Source organism: Amphiprion ocellaris, chromosome 3 (genome assembly GCF_022539595.1).
Source record: "Amphiprion ocellaris isolate individual 3 ecotype Okinawa chromosome 3, ASM2253959v1, whole genome shotgun sequence".
NCBI lineage: Eukaryota > Metazoa > Chordata > Actinopteri > Pomacentridae > Amphiprion > Amphiprion ocellaris.
The window spans coordinates 10,686,850-10,701,764 of record NC_072768.1 but is presented as its reverse complement, the minus strand read 5'-3'; the positions used below and the strand labels follow the sequence as shown (position 1 = coordinate 10,701,764).

The 14,915-nt window shown below is 41.7% G+C and overlaps 1 protein-coding gene across 2 annotated transcripts; it reads right to left on the bottom strand.

Moving 5' to 3' along the window:
- On the bottom strand, positions 1-12,852 carry rgma (repulsive guidance molecule BMP co-receptor a). Of its 2 annotated transcripts, none has more exons than XM_023287217.3 (4): positions 12,172-12,852; positions 8,242-8,357; positions 6,050-6,570; positions 1-3,067 (listed from the first exon to the last, which is right to left on the bottom strand). In XM_023287217.3, the coding sequence occupies exons 1-4, from the start codon at positions 12,183-12,185 to the stop codon at positions 2,363-2,365; spliced, it is 1,356 nt and encodes a 451-aa protein (XP_023142985.1). In that variant the 5' UTR covers positions 12,186-12,852; the 3' UTR covers positions 1-2,362. The 2 variants fall into 2 exon arrangements, with proteins under 2 accessions (XP_023142985.1, XP_054864945.1); XM_055008970.1 differs by having other exon boundaries at positions 8,242-8,828; positions 12,172-12,849.
- Between the last annotated feature and the right edge of the window lie 2,063 nt (positions 12,853-14,915).

Sequence of the window (14,915 nt, the reverse complement as noted above, 5' to 3'; positions counted from 1 at the left end):
TCATTATAACAAGACATTTTCTTTTATTCAATAAATAATTTACATTATAAACAGCTGGCACGTGGGACCACATTTGCTTTACACAGTTTGATCTTTCTGGCATTTCCCACTCAGCTATTTTTTTTAAAAATTCTTTTTCACCATTACAAGTCAAACAAACAACAAAAAAAGAGCTAAATGAAAAAGAAAACATAAAGTGCTTTAAACTCAAAAACATGAACGCCCCAGATCACTTTTCCTACATTCTCTTTTCTAGGGAAGGCGGGCTGCTTTACAGATTTACTTTAATTTACTTTACAGGTTTTACTTTAATCTACAACTAACATTTCATCATTTCTTCTACAAACATCAAAGTGGATACTGTGTTCAGTAAATACTATTCTGGTCTGTGATGTTCATGTTTTTGCAAAAGAAAAAAAGAAAAAAATCCCTTTTCAAATCAAAAGGTTCACATTCACCAAAACATCTCATGTACAAAAAACTGGAGTGATAAATTCAAAAACACAACTGGTAATATACAAATTTAAACTCAACAATGCACAAAGCATATGTACAATCTCACATTACACATGTAGAACCGTATACTGTAAAACACACAATACAAATTACATCTATTAACACAAGATTCAACATTACAATCATCTGTTTGTAGGACTTTTTTTTTTCATCGTTGTCAAACTGCACCAATACATATTCCAAATAGCAGTAGTAAGGCCTGCCAAATACTTCAGTGTAAAGGATATATGACCAGAAAACTGCCCCAGTAGTAACAGCATCTACAGGGACGACTTGCACACTAACAGACGCTGTAGCTGAGAGCCAAAGTTAAAATGAAAACCTCTCGTAGCGAGAAGCGTTATCATGAAACGCAGGAATAGCAAACGCGAGACTGAAAAAACAGGAACAAATGTTGCTTTTACAGTATGTGTTACTGTAAATTTTTCGGCGTACCGCGAGTTCACCCACAAAACATGAGATATATACAATCGCCTTAATGTGAGCCGTTTAAGACTGAAAGATGAAAATTCAGCTGCTAGGGAAAACGTTGGCACAAGGGCTTGTTCTTTGGCAATGACTTAAGCCATGGAATCACGTCTACAGACATATGCTTATCGTTTAACTCGCTAAGCCACAGTCAGGTCAGCACATTGGAAGTCTATAAAATGCTAAACCGACTACAGGTGATGTCATTACAGCTAGTACTAACAGATCTAACACCACGGTTCAACTGAGACTGGAAACAGATTCAGATTCACAAAATGACCTCACAGAGTTGTCATACTTTGATTGGTTTGATCTACATTCTGTAAACGCTCCGAGTGCCCTTGACGAAGTTTGTTCCTTTGCTTTCTTGTTCACTGCATTCACATAACAGACTTGAAACACAAACACTGTCTGATCAACATGTCAGCTCCGACAACGGAGGGAAGAGGTTGTATGACACTGAAGTTGACGCACGGATGAAAAAAGGACTATTTTTATCAGTTCCCTTTTGGAATTTGCTACTTGGCTGATAGAGCCCGTTTGAACAGACTGGAGAGCGTCATCTTTTCTATTTCTGAAATTTTGGGTGCAACACAAAGACATTGGAGAAATTTCTCCCACTGGAGGTTTGTTTTCTCCTTTCTGGAAACTTCTGCACCCACAAACACACAAAATTAACCACAGATGCTGAATTCTGCACACATATTGTACTAATGCACATACATACACACACATACACACACAAAACCTAACAATATGACCCATTAATCTCCACAGCAGACAACTGGAGACGCTGCTCTGACATCCTTTTGGCTGAGTGCTTCCTCCAAAAGGCTCAGGCTTTTCCAAAGCTGGAAACTAATCAAACGTAGAGCTGCTTCTGGCCTAAGGTTAACAAAAGCCCCTGTCAGGTCCTCTCGCTTCGCCACATGAGCCACAGAGAGCTTCACTGGCTTGGCACCAATGCGGGGATCAGGGGAGGGAGGATCAGCAAACTCCTCTTTCTGCAAAAGATCATCTTGTCCGGCTTCCCATAGGCATGCAGCCCCGATGAGAATGTGGGATTTAATCCCAGGTGGATATCCTGAGCTCTGGGGTAGCTGGGCTCTCTCACCGCTGCTCTCTTCAAAGACCAGTCCTATGAACTAGCTAAATACATGTGATGATAGGTGGGAGAACAGCAAACTCGTCTTGTCCTTAGACTGATGTCAAGACACAACGCTACCACTAAAACCACACTCAGGGTTGGAGTGACCTACTGGCAAATCACTGGTCAAGTCACAGAATCAGAGCAGAAGAGAGGAGCCGATGTGTGATGCAGCGATGGCACTCTAACACTCACTGACAGATACACCACGAGGACGCTGTTGTGATGGGACTATAGACGAACGCCGCTACACTCGCTCCACAATAAGACAGCGAGGAGGTTGACGAGGAAGACTGTAAGTAAATCTTTGCCCCTCTGTGCTGCGCTACTCATTAAAGGATCATTTTCAAAGATGTGGTATCTCTTGCTGTTTGAATGGAGCATTTTTACATCCTCAAAGGCGTAGTAGGCTGCCATGGTGAAGTTTATGTCTCCAGAGGAGAGGAGGTCAAACACACAGGACTGAAAGTACAGATCCTCTACTGGGAGTCTCTCTTTGCACTTGGCCTTTGCAGACTGGTAGGTGAAGCCGTGCGACCCGGTGCTGCTCCTGGTCCTGCCTGCGCTGTGGGCCTCCGCTGCTCGAGCTCTGAAGTTCCTAAAATCGATGCGCTGGTTGGCCGGACAGCCATGTAGACACAAGTACAAGTCCTGGTTATCGCCTTCCTCCACAGAGTTCACGACTTCCTCCGGCATCCGCACAGCAAAGGTTAGGTAGCGGCCTACCTGCCGGACTACGATGGTCGTTCCAATGTACCTGGCCTGAATCTCCACATGCTGCCCAGGAACCTTCTCCACCACGCGCAGGGTGTTTGCTCCGTGTCGATCCCCTCCGTTCTTGGAGCCATCTGCAAATGCAGCCGGCAGCTCGTCTGTCTCTGCGTGGTACGTCTTCTGCTCCACACATTCCTGGAAGTTCTTAAAGATGATTGTCAGCTACAGAAGGAGTGGAAAAAAATATCTGATTAGCATTCATCGTAAAACATCATATGTGTTTGCTTTCAGGATTCTCAGAAATGCACATATCCAGTCATTAGTGGCTGTGCTTGTCCACTCACACACTGAATCCTAGTAAACTGCAGTAAATGTAAACAGAATTAAAAAAGGGAAGTGCTTATACTTTTGCATTAAGAACAAGTTGGTGCAATGTGTGCCATCTACCCCAACACCCCACTTAAGTGTCGCATTTCAGGGCTGGCTCGACATGGGGGAGGCCAAGGTAAACGCCCTTAAAAAACACGAGTCTCGGCCATGTAAAATCAGGCCTCAGTTTGCAGACACAAAGACGATCCATTCATTGCGCTGAAAAACCTGCCTGTGAACCCCCAGAACTATGCTCCAGGGAGTGGCGTCGGGCCAGGACAGAGCGATATACTCTGCAGCTAATTAAGTGAGACTAGTCAGGGCTCTGTAAGCTTGGTTTCATCGGGATACCAATGAGCCATTGTCAACAGCGATACGGGGACAGCCTAGGGACTCTGATGTCTGCTTACTTGAGAGAGAGGACAAGGGGGTGGGGGCCTACAGAATACACCATTAGCTTGACAATTCATCTGTTGCTCCAGTTCTGTCTCAATTCCCTCTACCCTCGGCTAACATTTCCCACCTTCATTAACTTCTGTTTTTGCCCTGGCTCTAATCTTAAACATTGAATGAAAACAAACAAAAGGAAAGGCCTCTGTTATCGCTGCATCAGAATGAAGATGGAAATAACCAGACAGTTTTATTTGCTGTAGCGAGAGCGATGTACCAACACAGAGCTCTGCTAAAGCAGATCTTTTACCAGAAGGGCCTTGTTTGCACAGGTGGCACTGGCTGCTGCTTTGTTTTCCCTTTGTCCAGAATCATGATCTTTAAAAAGCCGTCTCATTTGCTTCCAAGAATAGCAATATAAAAACGTAATTACTTTAAAAGCTTAAAAAACCCACAAATGCTTAATAGCATATCATTAGGAAGCCTTGATTACAGAAAATTATAGTTTCTACAAATGCGATTAAGGACAAAGTCCTCTTATACCTCTAAGTACTTTCACTGTGATACTCTGTAAAGTGACTGAGGTCCACAACCATCGCTGTTGAAACTTTGCCAAATCTGGGCCAGCTCTGTCTTATGACCTCAAGTTTTACTGAAAGCAATTTCAAGGGCTGCCATCCAAACTCACCACTGTACCACTAAACAAAACAACAGTGCTGATAAAGAAAATATCTCAGAATGTGGAGCAAATACCTACAGTTTAATGTAGAGACACTATTTACTGTGCTCAGTGTGGACTCCACTCTAAGTAGCTCAAACATCAGGCTGAGCTCAAGTGAAAATGGAGCTTCATGTCAACATCTGACGCAGAACTGCTGTTATAACACTAACATATCATTTATAAAGCTTATCAAGATCTTTGTGATTGTGCTGGGTTATGCTTCTTCATCTGTTATTATGGACCTCATCCAAACACTAACCAGAATCCACAATTTGACAGAAAAGCAGCCCTACAGCAGCTCTCACATTTAGGCCACATGAAAGAGGAGACTCACACGTACAAAAATATGATACTCTGATGTAGCACTGACATTCATGGACATTAATAATTCCCCTTTTTATAGCCTTTACTACCACACCAACAGTCCAAATCCATTTATTTCACACAATCATACAAAACACAGATTTTAGAAGCTGGAAACAGAAAGTGTTTGGTTTTCTTTTTTTTACTTCATAAATGATTGATTATAAAAATTGCTACTGAATAATTTTCTGTCAATTGAAGAGCCAAAAAGCTTGGCTGCTCAATCAATCCCACAACAGAAAATTCATCAGAAAGTTTGTTTGAATATTGAATAAAACATGAACTCTGTGATTCTGGAGAGAGTGTTGATATTTAGCTAATTGGCATATCTAAATAGTTAGCATGTACCAGATTTACTGTCTCTCCAGCTCCCACAGCCCTCTTTCTCCCCACGTCACGTTCCTTTCTTTCTCACTGTACACAAGCAAGAACGTATATTAGCAGAAACATGCATAGGATATGCTAGTTTTGTGTCGATCAATGCGAACCACGGTGTTTGTTTATCATTAACAGAGCCACAGCTATGTTAGAATACCAGAATTTTTCAGCGTGCACACAGAACAGACAGCTAGCAGACTATGAGAAAGAAGTTGAATTTGACAATATATTGCAGGAGTGTCAAACCCCGGGCAAGTAAAATCACAGCATAATAACCTATAAATAACAACTCCAAATTTTTCCTTTGCTTTAGTGCAAAAAGGAAACACAAAACAAAAACGAGAAACAAAATGACAAATACACGAGACAAACGACAAAAGTCAGACAAAAAAAACAACAAAAACAAGACAAACTATTTTGAAAATGAGATACAAAACGACAAAAGGAGCAAAATGAGCAATATATTATACTTTATGATCAAAACAACTTCTCATAGTCTAGAAATAATTTCAAATGTATAGTTTTACAAATTTACAATATGCAGTTAATGTCTTCTCTGTAATTTTTACACTTTGAGGACCGGATTGGACCCTCTAGATAGCCGCTTTTGGCCCGCAGGCCACATGTTTGACACCCCTGGTGTATTGGAATAGAAATGCTGACTTCATCTTTACTTGGTCAGCTTCCTTTTAAGAAAAAAACAAACAAACAAAAAACAAGAATACCAAAAAACAACAGTTCCAGCTTCTCAAGTGTAGGAATTTGCTCTTTCCTTTGCATTTAGTGATAGCAACATGAGTATTTTGGGTTTTTGGGAGTCACACATCTGCAAGACATCTGAAGATGCCACAATGGACTCTAGGAACCTCTTTTGTCACTATTCATGGAAAAATAATATTGAAAATAACTGTGCAATCCTAGTGGACAGTCTATTTAGTTAAATCATATAAACACGTATGCAGAATGACTAGAAGGGTTCTCACCTTGCTTGTGGCGGTGGCGAAGGAACCTGGTACTACAGGGGTGTTGGTCACCTGGACAGACAGATACTTGTTGTGGATGAGTGGCCAGGCTCCCTCCACTTTACACGTCTGGAAGTCGTCACCAAACGTTCGGAGGTGCGGGTCTCCAAAGAAGCCGCAGTGCGTGTAGTTGGGCGCTGCTGTGTTGCGTGAAAGACTGCGTTCATAGTGGCACACCTCTGGGCCGTCGGAGCGTTCCTGGCTGTCGGTGAGGACCGGCGGCGGCGGCGGAGGAGGAAGCGGGGTTCGGGCACGCGGTTGGGATGTCGGTCCCTCCTTGGAGCAGTTGTGTTGGCTCATTAAATCCTCTATGCCATGCTGGGCGGAGTGATACGTCAAGTCACCCCTGCAGGTACGAGCGGTCCGGCGTACGCAGCTGTTGTACGCTCGCAGCGCCGTGCAGAACTCCTCCTCCGGTCCAGAGTTCGAGGTGGAGGCCCAAAATTCTGAGTTACACTTGAGGATCTTGCACTGCAGGCTCGCTGTCAGGGAGGAACAAGGTAGGATTTGAACAAAAGAAGCAAACCGGAGGCAACCATGTCATCTAGAAACATGATACGTACAAGCACACAGATAACACCTCAGAAACACTTGATGGGTGATAGTTTAAAATCACTGAGCTAGAGAACACTAAACGTAAGGCTTTACCAATCATTATGGCAACTACAACTACTTTTAAAGACTGCAGTGCCAAATGTAGTCTTACTGTTCTTGCATACTATACAATAAATTAACAAGCAGTATTTTTTATGCTTTGCTGGAGAATTTTTTGGCATCTGATCAAAATTTTTGGCAGAAAAAACACTCATAACATGTATATCTATAAAAAATCTGTACATTATATGTGATATAACAGCTCCATAAAGCAGTCAGAACCCCCTCAGGTCAACCTGGATATAAAGCAGCTTTGTTGTTTATTGCTGAGAAGTGTAGTTCCCTTTCACACTCAGCGGTTTCTATTTTATGCCTAAGTAAAAGCACCATTAAGGATCCTAATCTGCACCTTTCCTGATAATTAACACCACCGCCTTTCTGTAGATTGTTTTCTCCAGCTTTTAAAGCCACATCCGGCAAACTCTTGACACAAATGTTCTTCAAACATTTCTCAGAACGCCTTGTTGCGACACCGCGTTTCACTAGTATCACCTTGGACTAATAAAGCGTTTATTTGACTGGGCTGTGTCTGGAGGTGGGGGGGAGAAACCATATCAACACTTTGAAGTCACACTTTAAACAATAGTTCTCCTGAAAGCTTCACCGCAGCTCTCTCCAACCCCCAACACAGCCTCTCCACTTACAAACCATTTGATAGATGGCAATAAACTAATCTTGATCTCGAGCTATCAGCACATTATCACTTTGTTGTTTGATGGTAATTGATTTAAGAGGGAAACTGATAAGGATTTGGCAAGGGTGCAAAGTGAGCTGGCTGAGGTGTCCACACAGGAAAAAGTCATAATTGTCTAACTGCAAATGTATTGAAGTCATTTTAAAATATAACACTGCTAAGCTAGTGCGGTTTAACTCTTAGTTTAACCAAGCTAAAGGCTGGAAAAGGAATTACTTTTACGTGAAATACTGAGGCATGCCCCCATCCCCCAAAAACAAAACAAGGCTTGAGAGCTGCTCCAAGAGGACCTCTCATTTCTTGGTCTTTCTCTAATATAATGTAATAAAACACTGATAAAAACTATAAAAGTCAGTCAAATTTACTCTGTCATAAACAGAAACAGAACTACTTTTACACTATATTTTGCAAATCGCGCTAATCTCTGTATTCTAGTAGATTTTAATCGCTTTTGCATTAAGTTTGGTGAGAGGCCAAGTGACTGCTAATGAGAATTAAACATGTCTATCCGCTGTTTTACAAATTAGCGGATTTCAGCAAAAAAATCGCAATTTCCAAGCAGCATAAGTAGCTGTAGCTCAATTGTAATGTCACTTTAATATTTCGGCTATTAAATAGTCATCGAATATGGCAAATTTGCTGGTCAAAGTTAAAAAAAAAAATAAATAAATAAAAAAAATCAACAAAGTTAGCTGTGATTTCCAAAGTTAACCTGCAGCTAGTAACGTTATCTGGACCGTGTCGGTGTGAAACCCGGCTGTCCACGACATAACATTGCTTTAAAAGTGAAAAAATATTGTCTTACCGGCGGGAAAGAGTACGAAAAACACGGCGAGGACTCTGCACACTTCAAGCGCCGAGGGTCTCCCTCTTTTCCCCATAACCATCCATCCAGCTCGGGGTCGCACTTTACTCCTCTCCCTGGTCAAATTGGATGAAGGGGGGGAAAGTGAACAGTTAGCTACAGCTGGAAAGTGCTCGTCGGGGAGAAAAGACAGAAAAAGTCCATGAAAGAGGTGTGAAGCCCGGTTCTCTCATCACTGCCCGGTAGGGAGGCTGTTCGGTCGCTCTCTCCGGTTAGTGGACGTTAACTCGGCGGTTAGCTAGCTAGCAGGCGGCGGAGGACAAACGGCTGTGAGCGGGCGGCAGCGGCGTCTTGTGTTCGGGGAGTGTCGAGGAGGAGCAGCCTCGGAGGGCCAAAGCGGACACACTGAACCAATCACGGCCGCCTGTTCTGCCCCGAAACCCCCCCTTCACAAACTCTCAGATTACACCTCAATGTGCAGACTTGTTCGCCGACGACCGACTTTTCACGAGTCCACAAGGCCACAGGTAAGAAAGGCTTGATCCGCCGCTGCACTCACAGCACCGAGCCGAGAGAAGGAAAACAGCCTCCACAGGGCAAATGTGATACAAAAACAAGAGGAAATTACCAACAGTGCACACAAACTACCAACTTTGCTTCATATCATTTGACACAAACACGTCTGGTGTCACATCAACGTAAAATGATGGATACAAGCCAAATCTCCAACTCCACACATCCACAAAGTGATGCACCGTTTAATTGAAAGCAGTCGTGGGTTTGAATGTTTAATTGAAATCCTGGAACAAGATTTTACAAAATACATATGATCGAGTCCCACACTGACCCTGTTTGGTTTGATTATAACAGCAAACAGCCTCTTAATGCTTGTGTTCATCATGGTGGAACAAGTGGATATTTGGCTTTTCTCCTTGAGAGTCAATCAATTATTAATGTTCAACTGCTTAACTGACTAATAGTTGCAGTTCTGTGTATGAAACTGTCACAAATAGTGCTTCAGAAATATGGAAGACTGTGTATTAAAGGGCCACAAAGACATTTAATCAAAACATACCCTATCAAATTAAAACTGAATATCACAACATGGTAGTCAAGGCCATGCAGGCTTTCATGTTGTAGGAACTGAAGTTTTATTTTTGCATTTACTGAGACAAATTCTTATATTTTAAACAGTCATTGCCATCCTTTTAGAAACAGTGAGTGAAACCAATGTTTTATAGACATCAGCATGCTTTCCTTTACTGTTCATTTGTATTATCTGAGCTCCAATCTTCTTAGAGGGCTTTAATTCTGATTAACAATTGACTTTAGCCCCAAATCAAGAGCAGAATTAATGTTTAATCACTCACTATGTGTGACATGTCTGTAATTATATGACGTAAACTCATCGACAGGTTGGCAAATGACTAAAATCTCTGGAAAAAAACTAATGAGAGTGTGACCCATGTGTTTTTAATGGAAATATTGAAGTGTTTATTGATGGGATTGTGGCAATAGTTCACCCAGCATGTAAAGATTTACCCCAAGTACATGAAAGTCAAAGCCAGTGAATACACTTGATGGTTAATATGTTGGTAAATGAATGAATATTTTTACCGCTGCTTGTTTACTTGACTAAAATTCACACAGCTGGGCTTTTACTTCTTCTATGAGTATGTTCTTGCATGTTGATTTAATGGATTTGAGCACATTTCCGTGAATAACCAGCAGAGCAGGCGTTGATCTCCTCCTCCATATGTTGTAATACCCCCTTCTTTTGATTATCTTTCAGTTGCACAAATGACACAGCGCTGGTGTCTTTCACTGCCATTTAAACAGACGAATGGCTGCATACACTCAGGTTGTGGCTGGCCGTACAGTGTTTTTCCATCGAGTGCTGAATGTCTTTGTGGTTGCTGTCCCTCTCATGGGTGATGGATACGTTCATGTACAATGAGGTCTGAGCCTACACATGTTTTCAACAAGGGTGGCCCTGCGCAGACTTACTCCACTGTAGCAGGCTTTTTCACATCTGAAATGAATGACTGCAGCTGAAAGGTATAAGCTGCTCAGTGAAATGTTGTGATGAATTGTGGAATATTTTTGGATTGTGGTGCAGATACTGTGGCTGCAGAGGGAGTGAAATTGCCCCGTAACACTGTGAAGGCTTTGATGCTGATATCTCTATCGAGTGTTGGTTGATCGTGGGGAAGAAAACCCTCAGAATCAATGCAGCCGTACACAAATGTGACAAAGCACAACGCTTGTACACCAAATGTGTTCACCTGTTGCAGTGACAAGGGTGCCACATGTAGTATTATTTACATTTTTTGCATAGTTTTCCCATATTTAATAGCTGCATGATTGCTGTCAGTGATTAGGTCACTAAATGTTTTAGTGGATTTGTCATTTTTGTGACCTGTTTGAGAACAAGCTGATAAATGACTGTCAATAAATTATAATAGCATCTAAAGATTAGCATTAAGATGTCAGAGATTTTAAGTTATTGATCATGGTCAGTGATATCTAATTATTTGACAGATTTTTTCATACATATCAAAGAAATATCTGCTTTAAATTGATGTCCCAGATCAATTTTTTTGTTCATGGCAGACCTATTTATTTATTGCTTAAATCCAAATGTTGCCTTTATGCCAATTTATTCTGATCAGCAGTTTAATTGTTAGAATCATTTATCAAGCAAAAAAAAAAAAAGCCAAAAAACCCTGTGTGACCCCAGTTTAATATCACATGTAGAAGTATCATCTTTGAGATCTTTGGTTGAAGAGAACAAGCCATTTCCAAGACTAAAACACCATTTTAGTAAACAATTTTCTGACTTTTTTGTAGATTAATCAATAATAAAATGAAATAATTAGCTGCAGCTCTGTAATTCTCCTCCTAAAGGCTACATAACCAGTCAAAATGAGGTTAGCACCTCTTCTCAGATGCTGTCTTTTGCAATAAAGCAAGCCACTTTTAGATGATAATATGATGGCTCCCTGATTAGCATGATGTTGGATTAATTTTACCTGATTAAGTATAATCTGTACAGTTGGACAGACCCCCAATTTCACATGACATGCATCTATAAATTAGGAAATACTAAATATTATATAGACACATCTGCCATCTGCTGTGCTCCACATGCTGTACCAGGTAAAGGTGGAATAGCAACAATAAAACACCTCCATAAATCCAGTCATGTTTTACAGTCTGCTGCTCTAAATCTTTCACATCAGCTGTCACACCTTTGACATTTTGATGACATTTTGTTAGAATGTAAATAATATTTCCTCTTGTGAGCTGTTAGATCGGTTAAACTGTGTGCTCCAGCCTACTTTTTTTTAAAAAAATTTCCTCTGCATGGATATGTGGACTGATCCTCTTTTCCAACAGATGGCGCTTGTTATGAGCTCTGATATGAAACCTCAAATCATGACACAAACGCACATGGCATTATGAGGACAACCAAACCTGTCATTAAATGTGAGCTTTACGGACAGCTCGGTTATTGGTCTAATTATAGCTGTCATGCACTTTAGGATTTAAAAGGTGAGAATCTGCAGCCGACAGGCGCATTTTGTCCTGGCTCTGAAGGAGATCATCCTTTATGGCATGTCAGATTGACTGCGTTTTTTGGGGGGGTTGTAATAATAAACCCTGACAGAAATAAAATAAAATAGTGCTGCAGGATTTCTATTCATTTTTTTAGGAGGAAGAGTGAGTAAAGTGTAGAAATCTAGTGTTTCTTCTGTGGCACTGAATGGATCAAGGTGGTTAATATTGTAGAAATCCTTCCATCCGGATAGTAGATGGTTAAAAAAAAAAAAGAGACACATTTCAGAGCACAGAGTTTGACAAGCCCTCCTGTGTAAAATAAACTCAATCAATAATGGTGAATAAATCCAAAACATGCAAGAAACCAACCTTGGCGACTGCATGGGCGACTCTGGAGTCCTGCAGGAACCCGGAGGACAGCGAACAGGAGCGAGAGGAAGCAGACTCCTATTTTTTTCTTTTTTAAAAAATCTCCCCCTTTTAAAAAAAAAAAAAAAACACGTCCAATGTGTCACAGTATTCCCAAATCAAACGCACTGTGCGGCTCTCTGTGCGTAAAACCCGCCAGTCTGCGCATGATGGTCCGTTCGATCAGCTTCTCCAAAAAAACAAAAAAGTCTGCAAATCAAAGTGCTCTTCTTTCTGTTAGTTCATTTAAACAGCCACTTCTCGCAGCCGGCGGATCTCTCCAGCCATTGCTTAACTCATTTGACTATCAGTCGATCGGAGAGGAGACATTATGATAGATTAAGTCCAGTAATTGGCCTCATCCGCGTGCCGAATCCAAATAGTTGGTTATGGTCGACGTCGGGGAAGAGAGAAAAAAGCCCTGAGGGGCAAATCTGCTGCTGCTGCTGCTGCTGCTGCGTACAGCCCGATCCGCTGTGTGGATGTTGTGAAATGGCTAGTTAGAAAGTGTGAGAGAGACAATGATCGGCTCTGCATGACGCCGCATGGGAGCCCCCAAATCTCAGATCCCCCCCTTTTCCAACTAGTTCTCCTCTCAGACGCTTCTGGTGAGAGGGGAGTTGCAGAAAAGGTCGCAGCTGCAGCTGAAAAACAAGCCAGAAATGAGTTTGACAGTTTTTTTTTTTTTTTTACATGCAACTAAACCCAACGTTGCTTTCACTTAAATCAAATGCGATTTTGCTTTATTTTCTGCATTGGTTCCCATTTCTGCAACATAAACAACACTAGATTTATATTAAAGAATGTGTCATTAATTGCCAACAAATAGCCCCTTTTTGTCAGATTTACCTCCTCGCCACATCACCTTTGTTGGTCCCTCATCTTTTGCAAATCACAGGACAAATCCATAATAATCAGGATTTAATGGAGGATCAGATGGACAAACACTTTGCAGGCAGGAGGAGGGGGGTTGGGGTATGCTGAAGGGCTGCAAGGAGGCTGCACCTGTGTTTTAGGATCAGACTGCATGCAGGAAAATACCACCACAACCCCCCTTCCCTCCCTTCCTTCCCTCCCCTCCCTCCCTCCTCTGAAGCTTTTCAAGCCTGCACTCCTTACAACACAACTGCTGCTCCAGTTTCTCTCTCACTTGAAGCAGCAAAATGACCAGGATTCTCTGCCAGGCTCGTAATTATTCTGCAAAATAATGCAGAGCTGGTCAAATCCTTTCCCAGTGAGCTTCACCTTCTATTAGAAGCTGTAGATGCCATTTGCAGGGAGCTGCTGGACAGAGTTGTCACATTACATCACCCCCTCAGCACGTCCAGCAAGAAACTGACCCCCGTAATCCACTCGTTTACACCACCACGGCCCGGATCTGCCGTCTGCAGATGGCCACTGAGAGGCAGCATATTTTACATCGATGTAACAGAAGAACATGAAAGAGTGACACCCCAGTGTGAAAAGAATGGCTTTGGAGGTGCCGGATACTGGCCCCATCTCAAACACAGCTGGTGCACACGCTGCCTTGCTGAGGTATTATGGCGAGTTAACACAACAGACCTGCTGTACATGTCATTGGATTAATAAAGCACTTCGATCGTGTGGGAGTGTGTGCTGCAGATGGGTTTCTGCCTCATTTTACTGGACAAATCAGACACAATCAGGCATGTAACTGTTATCGCAACCAAATAAGCATTAAGTGACGCCTGTACACTCGAGGCTGTCTCTCATTTCCTTTAGCAGCCTGTGATTTAGTCCATTATAAAAGATCTCTTAGGTTAAAGTAGCCTCTGCTGCAACTATATACAGATAAATACAGAAGAAACATCTTTATTGGGAGCAAAAGATACCTGTGAGAGCAATGTAAGAAAACATTACAAGCCCCTTGATTCTACTAAAAACGCTCATTTTCAAACCTTGAGATGTAGTCAGATTGATTCACAAGACATGTAAGGACATGAATAATCGCAAAGCACATGTTGAAATTTCAACAAATGTGGAGGAGGCACTGAAATCTTGCTTCATGTTCCTCTGTTGGGTCAAAACTTCTGGAGAATCAATGATTGTGAAATTAGTTGCAAAGATGCAGTTTCAGTTCCTGTTTCTTTCTATTCTGTCATTCTTTCAGGAGAATAACCATTTTTATAGAGCTTGAGGTGTTCTTTTTCCTTCTAAAGTACATTAAGAAGAAGTGTCCTCGAACAAGTGACCACATGTTGGGTGTGGATGAAAGACGGGGGTTCATCTGTTGCAGTATTTCTGAGTGACACATGGATTAGTAAGCTTTGTATGCTCTTATTGGATCATCCAGTGTTTTTTGGGAGATGTCACGCTTTGTGTCCACACATCTCTGAAAGATTGGACAGGACTGTTTGAGACACATAGCGACCTGTGATTATTATATCACCTCACAGAAACATGCTAATTTCCCCCTGATTGGACTCCATTTAAAATATCATTGTTTCCTGTGAAGTTGATTAACAACTCTGTACCCTCACCTGTAGTACTGCTGAAAACAATTAAGCAATTAATCCATTACAGCATCCATTTGTTTGCTAATTAATTGATTGTTTAAATAGTTTCACAAGCAGAAACATCAAACATTTGCTGCCTTGAGTTTCTTTAGGTTCTGGTTGGAAAAACAAGGCGTCTGATGGCATCTCATTGAGCTGTAAGAAACTGTGTTGTGCATTTTTTTTTCT

Bases quoted from the DNA above. Each gene is read 5' to 3' on its own strand.
- rgma (XM_023287217.3), bottom strand. The intron at 6,571-8,241 runs GTAAGACAATAT...CCTCCCTGACAG, and splicing joins TTTCGTACTCTTTCCCGCCG to CGAGCCTGCAGTGCAAGATC. The intron at 3,068-6,049 runs GTGAGAACCCTT...CTCCTTCTGTAG, and splicing joins TCGCCACCGCCACAAGCAAG to CTGACAATCATCTTTAAGAA.